We start from the raw sequence: 24,550 nt of genomic DNA, 5'->3' as shown, positions 1-24,550 counted from the left end.
ATTATCAGGCCAGTATCACTCCACCTCCACCACCTCTCCACCACCTCTTGCAAAATGTGGGTGTAGAATAACATGGGCTTGTAATAGTTGTATACAATTCCATGTCAAGGTTTGCACATGCACCCCAGACAGTGATGGCATTATGTTGACATCCATTTATATCCCTATACAGCTCAACAGTAATGACAGAAATAAAGCTTTGCTTCATTTCTTCCTCTGAACACACATGCAACTAATATTGTGACCTTAAAAGAACCCAAGTAAAAAAACCCCATTTGCTAATTTTCTTTCTTTTCCTGCAGATGTTTGTAACAGAGGTCAGGCAGCTAAAATATCAATTGATTTTTCACATTCTCTGTGAATGAACCTATTGCTTGTGCCAGCTAGAATTTTTCTTTTCCCCAAGAAGTGAACCCTGGAGATGGAGTGAGATTTTCCGTTGTCTTAAACAGAGAACAGGATCAGTTCCTTGCTATGTCATTGAGCTAACAGAAATTAATGTAAATATGATTTAAAGTATAGCACAGGTAGACAGTGTCTCTCTAAAAACTCTGGTTCTAACCAGCCTCATTTTTTTTCAGGTCAGAAGATTCCTTAGCAGGGAAAATAAAAGGAAGAACAATCATGTACTAAGAAAAAAAGGGTCAAACCTAAGTACAGCATGTTAGTTCATACACAACAGATAAGATTTCTTATTAAAAATATGTGTATGACCTTGCTGTCATGACACTGAAATGCAGTGTTATGAAAATATCAACACTTCAAAGTTAGCAGGACATCAAAGCTGTCCATATACCAAAGGCAGTTTGGCTTCCTCTGGGTACGTACACCTCAGGCAGTGTAAATGGAAATCTCGATGCAGCAGGACAGTTGATGGGTGAACCAGGTGCTTGCTACTGGTAGGTCAAGGTACTGGCTTGTACTGCATGCAAGGTACTCTGCTCCTACATCATCCTCACCTTCTGTTCTTCAGTCAAGCATATCTGCTCCTCTTTCTGTATAAATACATTCATGTTTCAGAGATTAAAGGATGTGCCAGTCAGTACCCTTATACACAGGGATTGAGATGTCTGTAGAGAACTCCCCACCACTGCTAGCATAGACACTGCACGGGGCTAGGGCCTGCAAAAGGGGTTAGGCTATGGTGGCATTTGGGGCCAGAACTGGAAACATGGCCACTACCAGTCCACGGAAGACCAACAGGACTCAAGCATCCTGGAGATAACTTGTTCCTGCTTCTCTCAACAGCTGTAAATCACAACTGCCTCAGCATGGGCCCTGCAAACAATCAGAGCCATTACCCTTCACCTCCTCTCACCAAGCTGCAAAGACCTGGAGCTGTGCTACAGCAGAAGTAATCATGCAGAAACAAATTTAGCCCTGTTCCTGGGTAATTAATTCACCCCTGTTTCTGAGCAAACTCCATATACATGAAGTTTCGAGGGCTTGTTAATCCTTTTTCTGGGATTTGAGATCCACTGTTTCTCTTAGCTGAGTTCAGTCTCTCTGTATCTGAATACATGGCAGAACTACAAGCCTTGAAAAAAGGATTCCCAAGTACTTGATGAGCATCAAGAAAAAATGGCTTCACCTTTGGTAAAAAACCCTCTGTATGTGTAAACTGATTGTCATACTTACTTAAGAATGTATTAGGGGATATTACTTCATCATGAAAATTAATTGGAGGATTGGAAACTAAAGTCTATTCCAGATCCTTTGAACTGAGATTTAAGTTTGTACAAGTCTTCAAACTCTCTGTTATTTAGATTTTCCATCCATAAAATGGAGATAATAATTAACCAATTAATCCTTAGGCTCAGTACTTCAAGATGCCACATATTATCAATTGTCTCTGGCTTGTGGAAGGCATCCATCACTGCATAAGTGGTTCATTGCTTTTATTTCTTTCCGTGTACAGAAAAATTGAGTACAGATTGGAATCAGTTTTCTATACTAGTGCCTAGGACAGAGTGAGGATATAGTATAGAGGGTCAGTAAACTGCCTAAGTAGATCCAGTAGCGTCTTCTCCCTGGCAATATGTGCTATGTGACTGAACAGCCAGAGGACAACTGTCACTATAGGTAGCTGTTTGTTGCTGAGACATCTCACTTGCTCATCCATGGAAAAACACTCCAGCTCCGTGCTCAGGCTAGAAGCAGTTCAAAGCAAGCTGGAAGCATGCAAGAGTCACTGATTATTTGTGAGGCTTTAACACCCAGAGCAGAGAACTAGTTCAGGCAAAGTGAGAACTGACCCCAACCTTTGCCCAAATCTTACACCAAACCTGAAGTAAATTCAGTTAACATTAATTTCCCTGCACTCATTTTTTGTGGATGAGAACAAGATAATGTACAACTGAACGACTCTGTTCTGGTTACAGCCAGCAAGGACCAGTCTTATGACATTTTCAGGCTGATTCCTGGAAAAAAGGGAAGTATACTGTGAGCTTTGGAAGATATCCACAGCTCCAAGGGACCCTGTGAACATGTGAAAGCTCTGTCCTCTCTAATCAACATACTTTGTTCATTGTGAGTGTTCTGTCAGCTCTGCATGCAGCTACATTTTTACTCCACTGTGCTACTTAAAAGAGTTGAACTCCACACTCAAAATTATTTCAGGCACAGTTTATCACTTTTATTATAGGATGTTGTATATTAGTTTGTTTGTGATAGTTAAATTGTAGTCTTTTGATTGATCCGCTAAAATCTACATAAAAAGAGAAAAATGGCAATAAATTCTATTTTTGATAGTCTAGACACAAAGCTCCATTTCTGTAACACTTTGCCTTATTTTGGAAAACACAGCTAATGTTAATTAAAGGATTTCTTTTCTGATCTTGATTTAGGATGTAGGTGCATATTATTGTGAGGCAACTGCAAGGGCTCCAATTTATAGCTCTGTTTGCTACTTTGTAGGAACTGTGTGTGTGTTTTCCTTCTGCCAAATGCAAGATTGTTTAACTCTTAGTGAAGGGCTGTGATGACTTCATCAAAAACGAATTTGGGAGGCAACTAGACCGTGGCCTACAAATATCTCCCTGATGAAGCAGCTACTTGTAACGCAAAGGTCTTCAAAGAAAAGACATGAAAGTATCCTGTGACTGGAAGATCAAGCAAACGCAATCGATATAAAAGTGGGAAAAATGTTGAACAAATAACTCATATAAGGAAGGGTGGATTTTCCATGACTGGAAATCCTGAACTCAAAATGAAATATGAAATGATGCCAGGGGCGAGGGTGGTAAGGTAGCCATAAACGTGGCAAGATTCTGTAGCTACATTATGCAGAATATCAGACAAGATCATTGTACCCACTACTTCTGGCTCTACAGTCATTGTGACTGTAACTCTAAATGCACACATGCACAGGAATTTCCCCCGCATTCAGCATGGTTTGGCCTCCTGATTCCTATTTAGCTCCAAAGAGGAAAACTCAGATATAAATCTGAATCCTAATTCAAACTCTCAAAATCTGAGGCAAGAAACCTTGGATCTAATATTCTTGCTTTAATAAATTTTTAAACTAGGAGTTTGACAGAGAAAAATGTGGGTTTTTTTTTATTTGCTATTCAATGCTCTTTTATTTCCACCACTTGATCATAATAAAAGCTGTTGACTGCTTTATAATGAGCAATCCAAAAGGCCTTTCTTGCACAAATAACATTTATATGCATTGTTTGGACTGGTGCAGTTCTATTGTAGATAAAGCACAGGTGAAATTTCATGTAAGTGTAGGGAAGAAATGTGCTGATTTTCACTGCTGCTCCCCCGTGACTTTGTTTATTCAAGAGGAAGGACTCTTTCAGTAACCAAACGGTTTGCAGTTTCATTGTCCCTGGGTGCCTGTCCTGCGAGCCACAACACAGTCCTTCAGCGTGTTACATCAGCCGGTCCCATTCAAACAGATCTGTTTCCCAGCATCATTAAATACAACTCTGGTTCGCACTGTTGAAGGCAATGAATCACAAAAGCTGTGATTCACCAAGTGTTGTTCAGTTAGGTCCCTGAGTTTGGCTTCAGGCTGGGATACCGTCTGCTTGGTTCAAAACACAGTTAACCCAGTCTGTCCTTCTGCAGGCAGATGCATTTTCTGTCAGTTGGCAATGGTCAAGGAAGCTCTGCAAGAGGGATATGTTTTTGCAGGTTAGGTGGGAGCTACTCATAAATAGCTCGGACCTGTACTGATCAGCTACAAGTTTTACAAAACATTAGGCAGTTAGTAATTCGCCTATTAGATCCAAAGCCGGCCTTTTGTGATCTGTTTTAACTGAGTTTTTAGGACAGCAATAATATCTGGTTCTCCCTTCACTGATAATCTTAGTAGAACAAAACATCGTTACAAATAATAAGATCTCTCACAATTTGACAACTGCCAAGGCAAAGCCACAGTATTTTTTGAAAATGAAAGCTGCAGCCTGAATAAAAGATTCCTTTCATGAAGACATTTTTTCCAATAACAAGCACCTACGACAAATGCTTTTTTTGTTATATAGCAAAGATGTGATAGGAAATTATTTGAATAAATCAGTAATGGAGTTGAAGAACATTATTCTTGTCATTCTTGGTGCTTCTCCTCAGAAGAGAATCCTTCAGATCCCACTGCAGTATCTATATTGTGGCTGTTCTGGAGAAAAAAAATATTGTGCAAAGCTAGGCAACCCTCTTCTCCTGAGAGATAAATAACCTCCTGTCTGTGATACTCTTGTCCAGACCTCTTTCCATCTTACTAAGGGAGCCCTTTTTCATACAGATGCATACAGTTTTTTCTTTGGGTCCTGAAAAATTACACCTCCCATAAAAGGAAGATCATCCCATCTGCAAAGCAGTGCAGCAGGAGAGAAGTTGAAGGGTGAGGGGAGGGAATGAGGTTAAAACTGCTGACTAAAAGAAGGGGAAAAAATAAATGCATGGTCTTTTCACCCATGGAACAGTGATGGGTACAGTTAAGCTTATAGTTTGAGTCATCCTGGCTGCATGTCTTCAGAAATGATGATGATCTCCACTGGGACACCAGGAGATGCCTCTCTACAAAACATATAGTTTCTGACCCTTATAATACAAACATGGGACTTTGTATAGGCTGAATCCTTCTGAGGCCAAGTAAAGAACAAAATGTAGACAGGCATCTTAAATAGCATATGTGTTGTGTGTTTATGGTAGTAATAGCCTGGAGAGCTGTGCTTGCATCTATGGGATCCTGCAGTCTAGTTGTGCCTAGGAATGGGGGATCCTGCAAAGGGTGCAAGGATGCAGAGTACTGTGTGGAGAAAGAGAGGCTGGAGAAACAGTATTGCAGCACACAAAATGCAGACAATGGCCTTCTCTTAACTTTGCAGCTCACTTAGTTATGGCCCTTCAAGTTGACTTGACTGTAGCATAATCAAACCCACCACAAGTCATGGCGGTTTTATGGAAATCTGTATCAGTGCTTCTTCAACCCATAGGCAGAGCTTGGAGTCCTCACATTTTTTAAAGCTCCACCTTTGTAAACCTCTGAATATTCTTTCACAGACACCCTGGGAGAACCTGCCAGTAAGAAGATAAAATAGCCATGTCCTGGTCTAGGCAACTTCATATTTCTGACTAACGTGGGGTTCCTGCTTTGAACACCAGCACAGGGCAAACCGACTACCCTCATTCCAGAAGCTGCAGATGACTGTGGTCACCAGAAGTGGTGGCAGCCCTTCCTGGGCACTAGGCATGGTTGTAGTTTTTTGGCAACTGCCTAGGACCTTGACTCAACTAACACTGCGAGACTTCAGCAATGCTGGAGCAGTTGCACCAAGAGAAATGTGTATAGCTCCCATTCATTTCAATTGATAACTAGCTTTAAAGCCTGATTATAGACATTTTAGCTTCACCAACTTTATGACTCTTTGCTTTAGGTGAGCATTTCACAAACACAATACAGAGAGCTAATGTGTGCTCAGCCCTGCCACATTCTGATATTGTCCTCATTGAAAGAGACTGCCTACAGGAATGAAGCTGTAAATTTGAATATGTTAAGTGTCATATTCAGTGACTTATTTGGATAATTGAAAACCTCAGGTGAAAACAGGATACTTATCATAATCCTAGTAGCAAAAATATGCTGGATCCCAAGGCTGTGTCTTGCTGAGTAAGGTAGATCCTCTATAGGACTTCACAAGACAGCAGTGAAGACAGATAACGTTAATAAATGAGCATCATTTGGTATCTGTGAGCAACATCTTTTCTATTTAATACGAAGCAGCTGTAGTATTTAGTCTAGATAATGTATTCTGCTTCCAGTGTTGGTATTGATGTCCTTTCAAGTGAACAGAATATGCAGCCATTAATGAGCTCTTTCTGTTAAGATGTTCAGCAATGAAATAATTAACAATGTTGATGTGTAAATTAGGCTTCAGAATTTAAATTCCCTTTACAATGAACGAGAGAGATCACTTTTCTCTGCCTCTTAGTTCAGCAGATCAGGTGAGGACTGGCTAAATGCTAAGCATAGCAGCAGTCCCATTAAAAACACATGCATTAGAGCCTTAGGTCCTTTCTAGACCAGAAGTGTTACCTGCCTTACCGACATTGTTATTCAAAGAATAACGAGTCTCCTTTATGATGTCTCCTTTCTCCCTTTTTGGTGGGGGGGTCTGCCCATGGCACCTTGTTGTGTGCAGTGGAGGAATGAGGACCCCACATTACATCAACAGAGGAAAGAATTCCCCCAGGTCTCACATCCTCAGGGGCTACCACAATGGGACAGAGACACTTTTATGAACGTCTGGATGTCCTCTACCATCCCCACGCTGGATGCCATGAGGAAGATGAGCTTTTTCAGAGTATCTCATCAAATAATTGAATCTCAACAGTCTTTCTCATTCCCTGGCCTACACCAGCCTTTGCAAGAACAGGCAGCCAGGTTGCTACCTTGTCTCTTTTCCAGTCTTTCTTTTACCAGCAGCTTCCAGGCTGAGGACACACCAAGAGGTTACTGCAGCTGAGAACTGTGTCAAAAGGAGTAGAGAAAAAGTGATGTGGCTGCTACTTCATTAAGCATTTTTAAAGACTGATGTCTTTTTGCTGTTTCTAAAACAAGAAAAAGCAGGGTCGTGCAATTAATGTCATGTTTGCACAAAATACATAAAGCACTGAATTTTAGCAAAAATCACTATTTCAAGTCAAGTGTTCCTTGCCCTGACATATGAACTTCTGACTTCAACTTCCCTTTATCTTCTCCCAGTGGCACTGAGATTGGAGTAATTCCAAAACATAGTTTAGTGCCTTTAAACTCTGCTTCAGAAATAGACCTTCTAACATGGTTTATCTCTTGCAAATCGGAGGCTGTAGTTTTCCACAGCTGACTCCTAGGGGAAGGCTTAATGGGAACAGTCCCACTCACCAGGGTGACTGGCCTTTTGGGGTCACATTATCGGAGTACAAGAAATGTTGGAAGGGAGAAATTGTGCTTCATGGGATGAAAGAATGTGCTCTTTTCTACACTGAGTCACTAGTGTAATGATATTGTTTTAAAATATTTGACCTGCTGAGGTCTTATCTGCTGTGGCTTAAGTGTACTCAGCTAGCACAAAGACTTGGCTAGTAGCATTAAGCTACTTGTCTCCTTTCCCTTCATTGAGCTTTAGGCTTGAGCAATGTCAGCTAGGAAACGGACTTAATCCAGCATTATACAATCACCATGATAAGAATATTCACTGCCACGAATGAAAAGCAAAACTCCTTCAGTGCAACTATTATAAAGGGGGAATAAATAAAGCACCTGAAAAACATTTTTATTTTGTAGATATGGTGTCCTTGTACTTTATCTGACATGTTAAGACATGAGAATCAACCACACCTATATTCATGTGAAATTCCCATATTCAGCAAATGGATTATTCAGTTGATTGGTAGTAAGTGAAAATAATCCAGGAAATTATACAAAAGAAACATCCTGCATACAATAACAAGTGGGGTCTCCTTAAGGATGCCTCACTTTTTGAGAACCTCAATTGAAATGGCACCATAGACATAAAAATGGAAGGCATGATTAAAATGTCACTGTAAACACAAATAATTGTGATGCAATTATGGATGTATTTGTTAGCAATATTACATACAATTAAAGTGGGCATACTTAGTGCTATAGGAGCTCCACAAGCTATTTTAAACTACCTGTTTATGTGACTTCTCTCACTGGTGTTCTCTGTGTTTCACAAGACTTAATGCCTTCCCACCACTGCTGTGAGATATGGAAGTGCTACTGGCTGTGCTCTTGCAGACTGGCATACTCTGGAGTGCTGTGAAGTTGTTGTCAGCTCTGAGGCTTGGTGGCATTAACATGGGATGAGAAACACAAGGATGCTGCTGCTGCAGTGTCAGCGCAATCCTGGGCTTCTTCTGCGAGCCCTTCTTCTGTCAGCAGGTACAAATGTGTGCCTCCACTCTGACCCAGTGCTGCTCTTGGTCAATGGCGAAGCTGTTGTTTCAGGCCCATTGATAAAAGCCTGCATTGCCCTTACTTGCACATGTAGGACACTGTGTGTGCATGAGGTGAGGGAAGGACGTGCGTGTGATCCTCCTGTGAGACACTGCTTCTAGTAACAGTGGCCTCCCTTCTGCTCCGTTCCTGTCTAGTACCTGTTTAGCATAAATTTGCTCCCTGGGGATTTGTTGCATGTGGCTTGTCTGTACAACTTCCCAGACATTCACCTTTCCAGAAATTTGACTGTGATGCCGCTTGTTTCATGGTAGGGTGGTCGAGAGTTTCCCATTTTAGTGGACTCCATTAAGGAACAGAATTCCTTAGGAACTCTGGACTCCTTAAGGAACAGAGTTTGCAGCTTTCAGCATTCAGCCTTTTATTGCTCACGGACATTGTGGACATTAGACTTCTGTCCTCAGCATGGTGGGTCTCCCATATACTATTTTTCACGTACATAAAGATGTGCTTTTCTGTAGGGAGAGATCTGTGTCTAGTGTGTGCTTTTTCTTAAATGCTTTTCCCTGTGTTTCTGAGCATGTATTCTTCTGGGCATAATCACAGTTCTGCCTGGAGTGCATCAAACTAAGTGGTTTCTTTCCTTTCCTCCCTTTATTCCACACTTACTTTCTATTCCTGTGCTGCTGCTTTCCTACAGTCCCTCTGGCTCCTTAATTACAGAGCCTTACAATGGCCATCCTGAATGCCTATTTCTTTCTTGATATTCATCACGTGTTTAATCTCCTGCACAAGGATAGTCAGAAACATCCCACTAGAAAAGTGAACCACCTTTTCAATGCTTTGCAAACTTGTGCATCCTCCAGCCAGCTTCACACCTGTTTGGAGTGTATGTTATGGTGGGTGAAGTTGCCATTTGCCTTGAGAATCTTCTGAATGACAGCATTTCTTAAACTGAAAATATAAAGAACATCAGAGTTTAAAACTCTGCTTGAGTGACTCACCAGAGCCCTAAACTCATACTGATAAACTCTTTAGTCCTTCAGGACTGCATATTTTGAGAACAATGCATTTGTATGAAGAAGCACTTAAGTTTTGACGTTAGTAGGAAAATGTCCTGTCTTTCGACACCAGAACTTTTTACCAAAAATCTGTGCAGTGATATTCTTTATCTTGTTCTTCTGCAGCACCTTATTTGCCATTTGGCCACTGCTTCCCATCCTGATGCTGGATGCAGCATTTCAGGGGGATGGACAGCCTAGGAAGTACTTTGGGATAGACAGGGTTACCAAATGTGTAATCCTGCTGACTGACTTCACCTTTACACTCAGTTTATCACCCAGAAGCAGCACCACTGATGCCAGCAGCAGGTACCGTTACGAAAGCGGTGCCAGAGGACAGTCACACTTCCAGTTCTCCCATATTCTTGCACAACTCTGATCCAAGCTTCTTATGTAAGAGAGGTCCAGAGGGCAAGCAGTTAGATGCACTGTAATAGCAGGGATGAGGTTGAAGTGTTAACCAGGAAGGGGAACAGGGGCCTGTAGCTCCTCCACTGGTGATACCCAAGGATATGTGAAGTGATTACACCTGTGCATCCCCTACCCCAAATCCCATCCCTATTAAGGCTGTCCTTACCCTGGTTGAAAGGGTGGGAAATGTGGTGCTCTGCAAACAGTCTCATGTCAGAAGACAGCCCCACTGGGACCCTGCCTGGCATTTTCTTTCCCTTGCCTGACCTCAGTGGGGCCAAGGCAGGAGAATGGGGCTAACCATCTGGTCTGCAGCTGTAAAATCAACACACACACTTTGAATGGAAAAATGAAATTCAAAGTACAGTGAAGCACAGAGCCTTTTTCTTTTCTGGAAGATCGCAGTACCTGGCACCACGTAAGTTTGCCCCTGATTATAGAAACAGCTGGAGTGGGGCCTTGCACTGCTGCCCAACACATTTTCCTTGGATGGAAAAATATTTTGGTCTTAAGTGTTGTAAAGCAATAACCCAGCACAACAGCAAGCTCTCGTGACCTGATGTGTTCCCTCTGTTTTTCAGATGAAGGAGCCCCACAGCAAAGGAGATTCACTGCCCAAGCCTGAGCCCAGGCCCCTCTGGGGCAGCGAGGAGGCAGGTACGGGCAGCGCGCGAACCAGGGGTGGGCAGTGTGGCCAGAGTGATGCGGGGGCTGAGTGGTCAGAGATCTCTGCTTCTAATGCGCCTTTATTCAGGGCTGAAGTGCTTTGTCATCAAGCCAAGCTTAACTGAAGGATGTTTTTCATGTCAAAAGGAGATGTAGGCTCTCACCCACTGAGTGTTTGCTGGACGACAACAACAACAACTCAGTTGCGTGCAGGACGGCTGCAGTGCACAATGCGCTGCACAAAGGCTCCTGAGGAATTATGTCATGGCATAATGAGGAGAAAAAAAGTATTGTAGCAGATCTGTTTAATAAGCTGTCAGCCACGTTTTGGCATTGATCTGTTATGCAAGCAGAGCTCTCGTTAGCTACCAGCAAGAGTCCTGCAAATACGTTGGAGGGCAAAAGTGGCCACTTGGTGACCCCTGGTCTGTACACAGGAGGACCCAGGAGGTGAGTGCTGTGCACATGAGGAGCCTCATTAGTTTTAGCATAGACAGAATTAATTGAGTACTTCTTACTGCCTCCTTTCTGTGTTGGGGTTTTGCTTTTGGGGGGAGATGTGGGGTGTTTTTTGTACTTGCTTTGTCTTTACTTCTCTTTGCCCTATCATAAGCTTAGATCTTATTTACAAAGGAAAAGTGTAGCAGATTAATTTAGACTGTTGGTGTTGTGGTTGGATGACATGTCAGAACTGCATTTAAGCCAAGAAAAAAAATGCTCCAAAAATGCTGTGGCTACACAGTGCAAATGTCCCAGCAAACATAAATGGCTTCTAGAATGACAAGTAGCTGTCAGATCCCGCAGCAGATTTCACTTGAATGGGTTGAGGATTTTCTTCCTGCTCTCTCTGCCATTTTTGCAACCGTCCCCCTGGGAAACATCCCAGAAGCCTCTGTCCCCATTAGGCGGAAATCTTTCACTTCCTTGCTTTGATTTTGAATGCTTAATGCTCTTAGTTAATTCCCCTGACCTATAACCAGTCTTGGCTTCTATGTGTAGAGATTAAATGCTGATCTAGACGATAAACTTTTATGAAACAAGTTTAGAAATACATTTAATTAACTAAACAGTCTCACTCCTTTGTGAGATCTTACTGCTGTGTGTTGCAGGTTATGCTGAATCCTAAACAACGTTAGCTATAGCCATAATACACTTTTTTTCTAAAATATGGGAGTCCACACAGGGTAGCTTCACTGATTTAACTAACTTGAGCAGTGCTTTCTTCTGCCTAAAGCGCAATAGGCCAGTGATCTACTTTACCCCTCTACCAGCTGCACATGCAGTGTGAGGGCTCTCAGTGACCCTCCTGGTCACTCCTACCCTCTCTTCTCTACCAGAAGTTATTGTTCTCTCAGCTAGGTCCAGAGCTGGCTACATGTGAAACCAGATTTGGGGAATTACCCAGTTAAAAATACAGCATTTAGCAGCCACTTCTTGGCGGTGGTGATGGCATGGGTATGCTGTTCTTTTTCTTACCTGGGTTGATTATGTATCCAGGCTAATTTCAGTTAAAGCAGAAAAAGTGCTCATGCTTTACTAATCTGGGGACCAAGTCCCAGGGTAGCTAAAGTTTAAGGGCTCTTCTGATATGACACAACTGCTCTAAATAGTTCCCTCAGTGTGAGATTACAGTGACTGGTTGAGCAGGGCCACTTAGGATAACATCTTAAATCACCTTTGATTTTCAAATGTTTTCCAGTGGTTCTACCTGAGAAGCATTTAACAGCTACTTCACCATATTAGTTAATTGAGTTTAATTCACCATATCAGTTAAATGAGCTTGATCCAACTGCTTCACTATAACAAACTTGGTAGCCAGTTCTTAGGCATCTGTAAAAAAAGCCATTAGAGGGCTAAAGCAGTGTTTCTTTCCAGGTTTCTACAACAGCAATCAAAGTTAATCTTGTTTAGCACCTGCATAATCCCCTCAGTCGGGACTAAAGTAGTATGTTTGTATTCTAGTTAGATACTGCCTCTTGATCATGCCAGAGGATTTAAACCACTTTGAAGCAAAAGCTTGAACTCTTGGGTTGCATTGGACTCAGAGTGAGTCTTATGACTGGGCCATTTTGCACTGTGCTTACATGACAAAACTGGGTGTCCTCAGGGATGATTGCAACAGGCAAAATTCCTTGGTCAGAGGAGGAGGAGCAAGAAAAGGCAGAATAACACCATGAGAAAGCAATTTAAAAATGATTTCTCCAAATGATCTTTAAAAGCTTTATCAAAGATCTGCCTGTTTTAATGAAGGAGCAGTTGTCCTAAGACTCCTGTGACCTTTGAAAGAATCAACAGTCTCCAACCATGTCTAGCATTTATACAATTCTTCCATTATTTATCTTACATAAATACATACAATATATCTCTTGGGCTTGAAAAGTAAATGGAAACAGAAACAAAGGCCCGCCATCTACGGTTTCTACCACTGGATTATCTGGAATTACTGTGCATAGCATTAAACAGTGTCACTGCAAAAAGGACATTGCTATCCATTCTTCACAGACAGCTCTGCCTTTGTCAGAGCTCCATCAGCTCTTAAAGCACGCAGGGGAAATGCCCTCCCCGCACCAGTGTCAATGCAACAGGCAAATCACAGAAGCTGGGAAACCATCCCTACAATGTTTTGCAGTTCCACACAAACATTAAGTTCAAAGATACGTTGTTAGCAAGAAGCAGCTCTTACTTTTCTGTGTCATTTGTCTCAAACTGTTCGTAATAATTTGGATCCAAAGTGCCTATTAAATAAAGCTCAAAAATGTGTGATACTTAATGCTTGTAGTTTGCAGTGCCAGGTTTATAGCAGTCTTGCCAATTCTTGCAACGTGATGATGAGTCTCATGATATTTCAAGTTTCCCTTATACATCCCTATTGCCTGACCTAGAAGACTGGAAGAGGCGTTTAGATATTTAGTATTTGTGGCTTAAGACAAAATGTGAGACTGTGAAGCACCTGGAAGCTCTGAAACAGGGAGGAAGAACAAATTTACCATTGATTTTATTTTAAAATGGTGTGAAAATAGATTTCATAACTTGGGGACAGAGTCTGAATCCATGATTTTTGAATGCTTTAGGTTTGCAACACTGTTCATGTTAGCAACCAGTTCATTTTCAGTTCTCTCTTCCTGTCTACTCAATTTGATTCACTACAGCATTTCACAACTGAGCTGGCAGTGCCACTTGCCTCCCCAGCACAGAATTACTGTAGTCTGAGCAGTGACACACTGCTCATACCAGGAGGAAAGCAGCTGTCCCTGGTGCAAAGTATTGCAGTTCAAGAGCTCAGCTCTGTGTGATTTTTGACCTTCATACTGAATAGGTCTATATTAATGACTTTCATCACTGATAATGAGACCCACAATGTTTGCTCAGCCAGTTTTACCAAAGTTATTTGGGATCTTTCCCAGTCATTTTGTCTGCAGGTACAAACCAGAATATTTTTCTAAACCTAGTCTGCTTCCCAAATACTATTTCTCCTTGTTATATCTATAGCACTCATTCAAACCAGCATTTCAAAATTAGACATAGTATTACCATCATCTCAGACATTCAACATCCATGAGGTAACCTGTGCTCTCCCTTCTCTGTCTTCCTCCCCACACTTGAAATTTTAAATGGTGGATTTTTGATTGTAATTTGAGTCTTTAGAGTTTGCTTGGATCATATTTCAGCATGAGGGCTAGAAACTCACTACTAAGAAAGAAAAAGAGAGAAAAAGAAAAAGAGAGAGAAAGGGAAGAAAGGAAGGAGGGAAGGAAGGAAGGGAGGGATTTTTATGAGACTGAGATCCACAGTCTTTTTCATGTATTTGCACCTGCTGGGCCTGATTTTCTGCTACTTAGCCCAAAGCTCTGCAGAATGCTTCTGCTTAGATTTGATATCATTTTGCACCTATCGTGGTATTCACTCTGGCAGATATATACCCAAGAGGCAAAACAACAGATAATCAGTCTGTTGGGTTTCCAGGCCTAATACACTTGATAGCATTGGTAATTTAACGCTCTCAACTACACTTTGAAGTTAAAAGTCTCTTGAATAGAGTGGGAAGAGAGGTGTAGAAGGTTGAGGTGTAGTTTCCATTTTTGACAGTTTATCTACAGAGAAAATGCATGGGGAGATCTACTTTTGCAGTGGGAATGAATAAACTGTCCCCTTCTGCATGAGAATATATGGTGCCTCAAGAAAACAGCAACCAAGAGAGGCAGAAATATATGTAATAATTGGGGCATTTTCTGGAAGTTTTCTCTAGGTGTTACATCTCATCTTGCAGCTTTATTTTAGACATTTCTGCGGATTGCACTGCAAACCATGATATGCCTATAGACCCAAAGAGCACCCTGTAAAAAAACCTCAAAATCAAAACACAATAAAAATCCCACTGTAGGTGTAAAGCATTTTGTGTATGTACAAAATCCTGAATGGATGGTAAAAGCCATTCTTTCTCCTTTCTCCTCGAGAAGTAAAAAGCCTCCATGAGACCTGTTGCTTACTTGGCTGGCACAACGCTATTTCACATTTCAGCGTAAATTTTGAGCCTAACAATGGTCCTCTGAAGTCCCGTATGGATATTCTTGCTTGGGAGTGCCAGAAAGTTTTACTTTGCACCTGTGGAGTTCGCACTGAAGAAAACTGGACAGGTGCCCTCTGTTTGGGAGCACATAGCCCTAGATTCAGTGGTCTTTGCCGTCTGTGAGGACTGGAAGCAGGAACGTAATTCCTAAACATACCTGCGTTTGAAATGCAGAAGCATGGCATTTCCCCCCTGTACAAAGCTCCCTGAGCTGACCTCACCGGACTGCAAGAGAGAGGATCACCCCACCGAGCCAGCCCTTCTCCCCAGCCCTGCTCTCTCCCCTTTCATCAGTCTGTGCTCCAGCTATGCTTTGGGTATGGAGCAAAGAAGCCAGACAATGCCTCTCTGCAAGCAAACCACCAGTCAGATTCATCTGTCTGTGGAAAATAAGAGTCTTTTTCAGACTGATTATCAGGATGGTCATTTTTTTCTCACTTTTACAAATCAGCTGACCATCATACTTGGCTAATTTTGTCCTTTCAACATTTTAAAAAATTGATCCAGCTTTGGTATTTTTTTGCCAATGTGTGTCTCTAAGAAAACTAAGGCTTTACTTCCCAAAACCTAATAATTTGGTAATTTGATTTCCTAATACACGAGTTTTAAAGAATACAGTTTCAAGCCTATGGCACTTCTCAGTTTAATGAAACATCAGCTTTTGTTCTGTTCTTCCAATAAAGCTCTTTTTCCTGACACAAAAGCTAGCTCAATTAAAAATGTGATGAAACTGCTCTAAAGGCACAGCTTGAAATTCAGCTTTGCAACTTACAGAAGATAATTATTTCACGTTTTATTTTTCTTTTAATGTATTCATTTATACACTACAACATGGTAGCAGATCAAAGGCCTAATAGAGCTTAATTGCAGTTAATATAAATGTCTCTCTCTGTGTCATACCAAACTTGCACTGAAAAGGAAATGTAACAGTCTAGGTTGAAGGCATGTGAAGTAATTCCAGATTTACCTGCAGGACAGCCTCGTGCCAATCTGCAGCCATCAGTGTCAGGCAGCAAGCAGGGCTCCATGGTGGCTCGGATGCTCCAATTTGGAAGCAATCCAAATGTGGTAACTGCTCATTCTAAATTTTTGGTGAAAAATTGTGTTCCCAGTACCTGTAGCTCCAAAGGCTTTTTCTCAAATATCAACCAAACCCATAATCTCACCTGACTTTGAACCTCTGCCAAGGGGGTAGTGGTGTCACAAGTTGTCATTCTGATTTCTGTGGCAATGAATGGAGAGGAACACCCACTGTTCTTCTGACCTACAAGAGATCTCCTGTCTGAGGAGAAGAATCAGTCCCTATCTGTGTCCTTTTCTCTCCGCTGACTGTGAAGGAAGGCTAGATGAGCTGGGTTTAACTTATTCTTAAAAACCCTCAGCAGTGGGGATTTCTCAATACTCCCCTATACCTTTCTGTCCTTGTTCCAAGAATTACATTACGTTATTGTCCTTTGTCCCGTTGTCTTGGAGAGCCCATGCAGATAGGACACAGTGTGGCAGCAGATGAGATTCCTAGAGGAACTGCTACACTGGTGCAGTGGTGGGGGATGAAGGTAAGGGAGGGCAAGAGGATAGAAAAGAAGCCACCAAAGAAAACAGCAGAGTGATGAGGAGGTACCACATCCACTGCTCTGCCAGTTGCCAGAAGGCTATCCAGATCTGACCTTTTTTCTTGCTCTAACATTTCCTTCACCACCATGTATTTTCCAGCCAGTATCCAAACTGCAGCTCTATTCTGTCTGGGGTCCTGTTTCCCCAGTAGGGATCCACATCTTGGCTGGCTAAACCTAATGGAAAGCCCTTTTACCTGGAGTCTTCACAGTGAAAAGAACTCTAGGCCTTATAGGAGAGTGTTATATTTTTGAAGAGCAGTACAAGCGGCATCATCCACAACCCTTTTGTGCAGTTATGCAGCTGATCAATAAAACACACAGAAGCATGGTTATTGCAAGAGAAAAGTTCTAGGAAAATGTGGCACAGAAGAGAAGCTGAGTATCAGGAGTCTCCTGGTTGTTCATTTGCGTGGCTTGGCTCCTGCCCAAGGAGAACTATTGCTATGTATTTTATAGGCATTGAAATAAACTTAAAGAGGTGGTTATAAAAAAAAAAAAACAACACCACCACCTAATTAAAAAAGCCATATTGAATGATGCCCCCACAGAAAAAGGAAAATAGCTACTCTAACTTTCTGTATTTTTTGCTGTTGTTTCTAAAAGTGACCTTGAAACTGGGAATGTGCCCATGTTGCTTCCTTAGAAAGACAAAAAAGGCAAACCCCACATTTTTTATTTCTTTTGTAATGGTAGCACAAGGTTTCTCTGTATTATATTTTTCTGCAATATATTTTTCAAGAGAAATCTGTGTGACCACACTTCTCAAAGGGCGAGGTTAGGGGGAACCCTAACCAAGGTAGTGTACCATGTAGTGGCACCTCGGGTGTTCATCAGTCCTTACCATCACACAGCAGAAAGGAATCCCACAGAACAGACTGACCAAGGAGACATTTAATTCTTTTCACACCATGCAAATACTCTGAGGTAAATGTGTTTTAGAAGAGAAAAGGGCTAACTAAGGTTTGCTATTCATTTTTCCCTAATTATCTTTCAAGGCCCTAGGCAGAGAGGTGGCTGTGTCCAGACTCATTGCCTTAGGAAAGAGGGGAAAGCTTCCTCAGAGAAACCTACTGCTTATCCAGCTCCTACACAGGAGATGGAAGGCTTCTGTTTACATGGAGAAGAAACTACATTTTAAACTTTTTCTTGTAAAATGTAGCAATGACCGACATCTATCATGTCTTTTAAAGCCTCAAAAACCTTCCCACTTCTCAGGAACCAGGGGAGTAAGGGGCGTGATCCCAGTCACCAGTATGAAAAAGCATTCATTTTAAATGATGTCAACAATCATGTCGTTCCTTGATACCCTCCACAGTCTCAAGGAGAGAGTTGTATCTGCTTTGTCACTGTACATCTCAGAAGGCAATTTGTGAATATCAGTTCAGTGGTTAGGGAAATGAGTTCAAAACCTTTTATTATAATCAGACTTTGGTATGTTGGAATGAAATTGCTTAGTTTACCTGAGATACTCTATTATTTTCATTTAGCTTATCACATCATTCAAACAGCATTGTCTAGAGATAATTACTGAAGAAGACAAGCTCTTGTCTGCCTAAAACACAGCAACATAAACTCATTTACTGCAAATTAAAACAGATGGAAAATTGCTGTTGCTTTTAATATAGCTGCACAAAAAATTAAGTTTGCAAGTATGTTAAAAGTAATTGTAGCAAATGCAAGATTGTGGCTTAAATCCTATGTCTTAAAGTATTTAAAGCATCCCAGTAAAAATAAGTGAATTTGAATTTATTCATAAGAAGGAATTGGAAACTGTAAAAGAAACACCTCTCCACAAAAGTGCTGGATGCCTGTGAACAGCGGGGGGGGGTGGGTGTGGGGGGGTGTGGGGTGGGGAGGGGTGGGGAGGGGGAGGGAACCAAAGATTTCATTAGAATAACTCAGGAAAAAGTAATAAATATTAAAACTACAAATAAAGGACTTTTATTCTATAAACACACGTATGCATCATCACATGGATGTGAATCATCCCACTAAAACTATGGAGTCTACTTGCCTACCGAATAATAAATACACTGGTTTGTAGAACTGAGAGTATATTTTCTAATACAGGGTGACCTACCATGCCCTGGGGTCTATACATATCCTTTAATATTAAATGTAACATAATCTGCAGGAATACTTCAGAATCAGACTGTAGCTCAGGAGCAGCCTGACTGGTGAATAGAGATACTTTGTCTACACAAACTTTTTCCTCTTACATCTGTTGTACAGGACAGATGTATCAGAATTACGACACAGTTCTAACCACAGAAAGTACAGGTTCTGCTCTGCTGGACACGCTTGCTAGACTCTCAGCATTGTGCTCTGCCTACCCATCTTCCTGTACCTGCAAGAATGTAAACTTTGGAAAGGTAGTGAAAACTGAAGGGACACTGTCTGCATTAAATACTTTCAATTTAAAGCAAGAGTTAAGAGGTATTCACAAGTATTTCACTTATACCAGAATTACCACAACTGTTCGGGTTGGTTTACATTATCCTTACCTTAAAAAAAAAAGGAAATGCCTCCTGTTCCAGTTCAGGAGGAACTGGCTAACGGAGGGACAGCATGGCAAACTCTACACTAAATGTTTTGAGAGGACAAGTACATGATTTTGCAGTGTTACAGTGCTGCTTAGAGGGGCCCTGGGGGTTGCTCAGCCTATCCCACCCCAAGGTCAGGCTATGGCCAGCACTGGAGCAGGTCAGTGTGGCTTTGTCTGGTTGAGGCTTGGAAGCCTCCAGGGATGGGGTTTCCTCCAACTCTCTAGGAAGCTTGTTCCCAGGCTGCACTACCCTCCTGGTGGGCATTTTGTTTCCTAATGCCCAAGCTGAACACTCATCTTACTGCCATCATTCCCTTTTGCACCTTCTGCCACCGCTGAGTCATTGTAGATCTGGTGTCACTGTAGCTCCTCGTCATGAAGTCATAGGCTGCTCTTCAGCTGCCTTTGGCCTCCTTTTCATCAGATAAGTCTAGCTCTTCGGCCTCTCCCCAGTGATCCTATGCGCTATAGACCCCTGACCATCCTGGTAGCCCTCTACTCTTGCTCTCTCCAGTTTCTTGACATCCTTCTTGAATTGGGTGGCCAAAACTGTGCAGTTTTCCACATTCCATTTGAGTCCACCCTATGAAATAAAAATGTGAGAAAGTGATCTCTTTCACTTGAAATAATTTTGAAGATGACTTTGAACTCATGATGTTCTTCTGAAGGTGACTGTGGCTGCTGATGTTGCTTTCAGATGCTGGCTTCAAGTCGAAGCAGCCAGTAAGAAAGAAAGGCCTGGGGTAGAAAAGAAAGTGAAATGCAGGAGCAGACTAAGGAAAAAGGATCACTGAGGGGCAGTGGAAAGTACGGAAAGAAGACAGGAAAAGCAAGACTGAAAAGGAGCAAGGGAGCAGTGCAGAAATATGTATGTTGCTCAGGAGCTTTACTATGACAGTCCTTGAAATATATCTTTAATTTATTTCAGACCCTTTATAACTCTGTTGGAGCATTACATTTATGTCTTGGAGGGGGAGTTCCAAAATACCCTCACTCAGGGATTTTGTCTCAGCTTTCCATGCTGCGCACTTGCAGTATCCAGGCTTGCCTCTTCCTCCCAGCTGACTGAGGAACTAAGTGAATAAGGAGAACAAAATCTGGAATTTTAATTGGTCCTTCTGGAAATGCTATTTGAAGTCTTCCAAAAGAATGAATAAATTGTCCATACAAGGACTTCCTCTAAAAATGACTTCACTGCATTGAGGGCAGTACACTACCCGCCCCACAACTCTGCAAAGATCTGACTAACAACTTGCTCAAGAGCTAACGCATAAGCAGAACTTCATTTTACACAAGAAAAACTGTCATATTTTTGGACTTGGCTTCTGGCAAAAAAAAATAATTAAAAAGTCACTTGACAAAACCAAAGAAAGTGAACAACCCTGACATCACGAGTGTTGGCAGTGTACTCCAGTCATCCAGTGTTTATGGGAAGATGAGGACTAACCTCTCTCCTGACAAATCTCTGCATGGTAAAGAAGTGCCTTGCCAGGCAGGATCAGAAGGGGCTTTCATCATGTTGACCCCTTCCTGCCTTGCATACTTCCCTAGAGTTTTTGTAGTGCAGATGGGATTGTATCTCAGAGTTTCTGAAGTCAAAAGAGAACCAATTCCCATCAGAAAAGACAGCCTGGAAAATAGCTTTCTCTTTTTATAGAAGTCAGAGCATTGTTTGTGATTCTTGCAGCCCAGAGTGGCTCCACAACACTCTGCAGTGTCAGGGGGATGTTGTGCTGTGCGTGACCTGCCTTCAGCTGTTGTGCTGTGTTGCTATGTGCTCATGCTGACAGCTGGTGTGTTTTGCTCCAAATTAGTGCCTGCCTTTTGCTCCGAAGTGAAGTAATACCTACACTTAGGGCCAGATTCCAACTTACTATGGAAATGCCACCAAAACAAGTGAAAATACTACCAAAACAGATGCTTTGTACCCATTTCCTGATCAGTCACACAATACTTCCTCTTTCTATATGGAGTTCCCCACGCACTCCCACGCCAGTTCCTTTTTTTTTTTTTTTTTTCTTTCCTAACAGTCTAAACATTTCGTGTTATGAAAAGAATTCAGCATCTCAGCAGTTCCACATTTCTTGTAAGCCGGCCCCACAGAAGTGTCAGAATGCTGAGCCATGCTCATGAATGACGGTGTACAGCCTGGAAGCCTCGTTTTCTTCCTGTGCAGCCAATTCACAGTAAAATGTGATTTTTAAATCTATTTAAAGATCTTCCAGGAAATTTATAGTGAGTGATGAAAGGAGACCTTTTACAAGTCAATAGCTGTAATATATTGATAAAATAGTTTTTAATCAGTTTAGTATTCTTAAATTGCTTTAAGAGCATTTGAATTGCCACTTTGGTCCAACCAAAGGTCCACATAGCCCAGGATCTCATCTGCACTAATGGTCAGTGTTAGATACCACACCGAGGTGTTTCTCGACCTGTGGCAGTACTGGTAGTCCACTAAACATAAGATGGTGACCTGAAAAATAGTCACAATTTTTTTTCTAAGTAATCAGTCAAGCAAAAGAAACACAGAAATAAAAGTAATAATACTCTCAAAACAATCTTGATAAAGGCGAGTGAACATTCAAAGTTTAGCTTCATTGTAGTGTTTGTGAATTTAAACCTTATAGCTGTGTTACACAAGGTGGTGGATGGACAGTTTTCCAGAAACCTAATATCTGAATTAACAGGATTTGAGAGTCACTCTTAATGGGGAAGGCACAAGATACTCAGAAACACTCAGAGAAGTTGATTTCCTATCCCTGCAGCCACAAATAGGCTTACACAATAAAGTGGGACCTGATGTCTCAGGCTCACAATATTCTTCAATATTTAAAAATACCACATCTTAGAATGAAAATATGTATAAAGATAAAATATTCATTATATTAATGAATTAATGTTAGTTCTCACAGTTTCTAACATCATAACAACCTTCCCCCCCCCCCAAGAGAAAATCACATTTTCCTATTAAGCTGTCTTTAACAAAGGCGTTCACTGGTTCATTAGTCATTATTGCACATATAAGTATGTTCCAGTGAGCACAAACGCACAAACAGAAGTCCTTTTATATTATTCTATGACTCAGCTCACACAGCCAAAGTGACTTGGAAGTTTACTAGTTGTGGTTGCAGCACCTAAAGACAAATGTACTTGAAATAACCAGGGTGAATGCTCTGGGGCTTGAGTGATTACAGATCTTTCACTGGTGTGACCTGAGACTAGATGAAAGAGTTCTAAGTTCTGTGTATACTGTTCAAATTAGAAAGGTTAAATACAATAGGATAAATAAAACCAAAATAATAAATTAAAACCACGATCACAATGATAAATATATATGTACACTTAATACTAAATATGAGAAAAACATGGTCTGTAAAAAAATACTTCAGAGTGCTACCTCCAGACAAAACTGAGCATACTTTACTATCATTTTGAAGCAGGTATAGTGAAATCAAAAAAGGATTATGCAGATACAGAGTTACTACTCAGCTGAATCTGGCATATGCAGCTTATTGTGTACTTTATACTTTCATATCTCAAACACTGGCACAAGCAAACTTTCTGAGAAATTCTCTTCCCTTCTCTGCTCCTTTTCTGCCTACACAATGTTTCTGTAAAATGCGTAAGAATCTCAAGATTGTGGAACAGGTCAAAACTAGAGTGTTATTTGCAAACCTCATGGACCTTGGGAGAAGACAGCATTTGATTTTAATTCAGAGTCCAACAGCTGTGATTTAAACCACTGTTTTGAGTCAGCAGTCTGGGTCAGTTACTAAATGAGCAAAACTGTTGTCAGGTTTTGCCTTGTAGGAGGTGGGCTATATGTCCAATAAGTTGAGCATGGGATTGAAAGTCACAAGCCCTACAGAATGTTTATTCTATTTCAAGCTCATCATATGACAATGACCCAAGCCATCTTTCCCATCAACTTCCCCATCTCTTCATTCTTTAAAATGCCACTGGTAATATTTGCCTGTGTGAGGGTTTAGAGAGCTCTGGATAAAAACATGCATAAGTGAAAATCATTGCTAAGTGAAATTCATGAATAACAGCACTAGTAACACAATTCCCTATAACTGTAGAGAAGTCTTCAGTTCTATGCTTTGCAAGTGACTAGAGCTTCCATCGGCAGCTACATCGTGCACAGCTTTTCTGTATTTAAACAGTGTATTTATTATTATTATGAACAGTGGTTCATCTGTCTACACAAGTCGTACAACACTAAAGGCCAAAAGTTTTGTTTTCAGTACTCTATCTCACTGGACAGTACTTTGCTTAACCTCTTCATGCTTCAAGTTTCTTCACCTGGAAGTTTATCTGTATTTCTAAAGAACTCCACTGTCAACAAAACGCAAACTGCTTAGTAATGTTACCTATATTACAGCAGGCTGAGACGTGTTTGCAACATGCCAGAGTTCCTGGAGTTAATTCTTCTGATACCCTATTAAAAATAATATGGAGACGGTTGATTCTCTTACTTCTTTTTTTCTTTTGTCCCTGAAAAAATATTCTACAGCATTATTGTCTATCTTGTATGAAAGAGCAATGCATGATACTCAGCTAGGCAGAGAGGTTCATCTCATTGCAGGTATAGATATTAGTGTCACACTGAGAATTACACACCAGTCACACTGCATTCGCCAGTAATCCAATACGCTAGACCTGCTCTTCCCCATTCCTATATGCAAATATTTTCTGGAAGAAAGCACAGTGTTACAAGGTTCTGATGGGAAGCTTTACAGAAGAATCAGCAACTACTTGGAGCATGGCACACTTCCAAATCTGCATCCTTTTTTTATGAGGGCAAAATGACAGCGCAGCCAATGTGTGTCAGATCAGTGGTACTATGGTTACTGTTTGCCTTGCACACTGACTAAACGGGCTGGGATACACATCTGCCTCCAGCTTCAGCTGTGCCAGCTGCGGAGGCTGTGCCCAGGTGCTCATCACCTGGCTGATGAATGTGAGTTAGTGGGAGCTCCCACATGGAGATCTGCCAGCTGATCCAAGGGTTAGCAACACCCAACATATGGGTGCTGAGGAGCAGCTGCAGATGCACTGGGGCGAGGAAGCCCTTGGTGAAGTCTGGAAAGGTCATATACTCACAGCATGTGGTCTATTGCATGGTTATGCATGGGTGGGTGTCTGATTGTCAAAACCTCATGATTCTTATCCTTGAATTGGATGAAAATTTTAAAATAGTCAATCTTGAGTTAAGAGGAAGAGACAAGAAATCTCAGAGGTAAAGTTATTGGACCTGATATACATAGCAGC

General features: G+C 41.4%; 1 protein-coding gene across 1 annotated transcript in view; it reads left to right on the top strand.

Annotated features, from left to right (window-relative positions):
* Nucleotides 1–24,550, top strand: part of SGK1 (serum/glucocorticoid regulated kinase 1) — a 79,005-nt gene that overhangs the window by 40,016 nt on the left and 14,439 nt on the right. The window contains exon 3 of the mRNA XM_074896362.1: nt 10,464–10,539. Coding sequence (XP_074752463.1) covers nt 10,464–10,539 — 76 coding nt within the window. The remainder of the gene's footprint in view (nt 1–10,463; nt 10,540–24,550) is intronic.

This window comes from Athene noctua, chromosome 1 (genome assembly GCF_965140245.1).
Source record: "Athene noctua chromosome 1, bAthNoc1.hap1.1, whole genome shotgun sequence".
Lineage (NCBI taxonomy): Eukaryota > Metazoa > Chordata > Aves > Strigiformes > Strigidae > Athene > Athene noctua.
The sequence above is the reverse complement of the archived record's forward strand: the minus strand, read 5'-3'. Positions and strand labels throughout refer to the sequence as shown.